Source organism: Echinops telfairi, unplaced genomic scaffold (assembly GCF_000313985.2).
Source record: "Echinops telfairi isolate 266 unplaced genomic scaffold, ASM31398v2 ScPeMD7_18;HRSCAF=68, whole genome shotgun sequence".
In the NCBI taxonomy this organism is placed as follows: domain Eukaryota; kingdom Metazoa; phylum Chordata; class Mammalia; order Afrosoricida; family Tenrecidae; genus Echinops; species Echinops telfairi.
In genome coordinates, this window is record NW_022103915.1 from 98,009,932 (window position 1) to 98,010,885 (window position 954).

Consider the following 954-nt stretch of genomic DNA (forward strand, 5'->3'; position numbering starts at 1 on the left):
ACCCACAGCAGTGAGTTTAGTTTGGTTTCTTATTTTCAAAATAAGATGAAAAATGCCTCTATAGTTTTGGAATTAAATAAAATGGTAGTTACAAACATAAAACACAAGAAACATTTTATACATGTTAGGTAATATTTATAGATACAGGGGGCTTCAAAAAGTTGGTAGGAAAATTCTGTTATCTTTTAATGCCATTTTCCCACAAACTTTGAAGTCCCTTGTATGTATGTGTACATATACATTTGCATATGTAGATAGACAGTTAGTTTATGGCTCTGATTTGTGGCATAGCCTTGTACCTTTCAGTTTACGTCTAAGCACTTAACCACTGTGCCACTAGGACTGTTTACGTCAAACGACACGTGTAATAAAATTGTGTGCAACTACACACACACAATTTAGTGCCGGAACAATTTCAGAAATCTGAGCAAATTCTGTAGAATGTACAGAATTGGTACTGATACTATACTGTAGTTAGACACGATGTAATGGGGCTGGGTGAAGAGTACATGAGATTGCCCTGGACATTTCTTTCTTTTTCCTATAAATCTATACTTGTTTCAAAATAAAATGGTCTCTTAAATGATCACTTATTGAGAATTGGATATCCCAGTTGTGTGCATGTCTTTTTGGTGAGTACGAAAGCTATTTCTATGATTATAGTTTGCAAACATTTATATTGTGCTAAGGAGGGTTTCTTATTGCTCTCTTAGGTGGAATTGAAACTGGATCCATCACAGAGATGTTTGGAGAATTTCGAACTGGGAAGACCCAGATCTGTCATACACTGGCTGTAACATGTCAGGTGAGCTGGTGAGGTTCTAGCTAATACAGTAAGCAAGAATTCGTTGACTCCCACTATTTTCAAGTTATTTTGCAAGTGTTTGTGGGAAGGACACAAAAGGTACTTTCTTTAGCCTGTAGTTAGAAGCCAGGCCTCTACTGTAAAACTCC

At 36.4% G+C, this 954-nt stretch overlaps 1 protein-coding gene across 1 annotated transcript in view; it reads left to right on the forward strand.

The window, feature by feature from the left end:
* RAD51 (RAD51 recombinase) overlaps nucleotides 1-954 on the forward strand; it is a 25,529-nt gene that overhangs the window by 14,359 nt on the left and 10,216 nt on the right. The window contains exon 3 of the mRNA XM_045287675.1: nucleotides 714-805. Within this exon, the coding sequence (XP_045143610.1) occupies nucleotides 714-805 (92 nt within the window). The remainder of the gene's footprint in view (nucleotides 1-713; nucleotides 806-954) is intronic.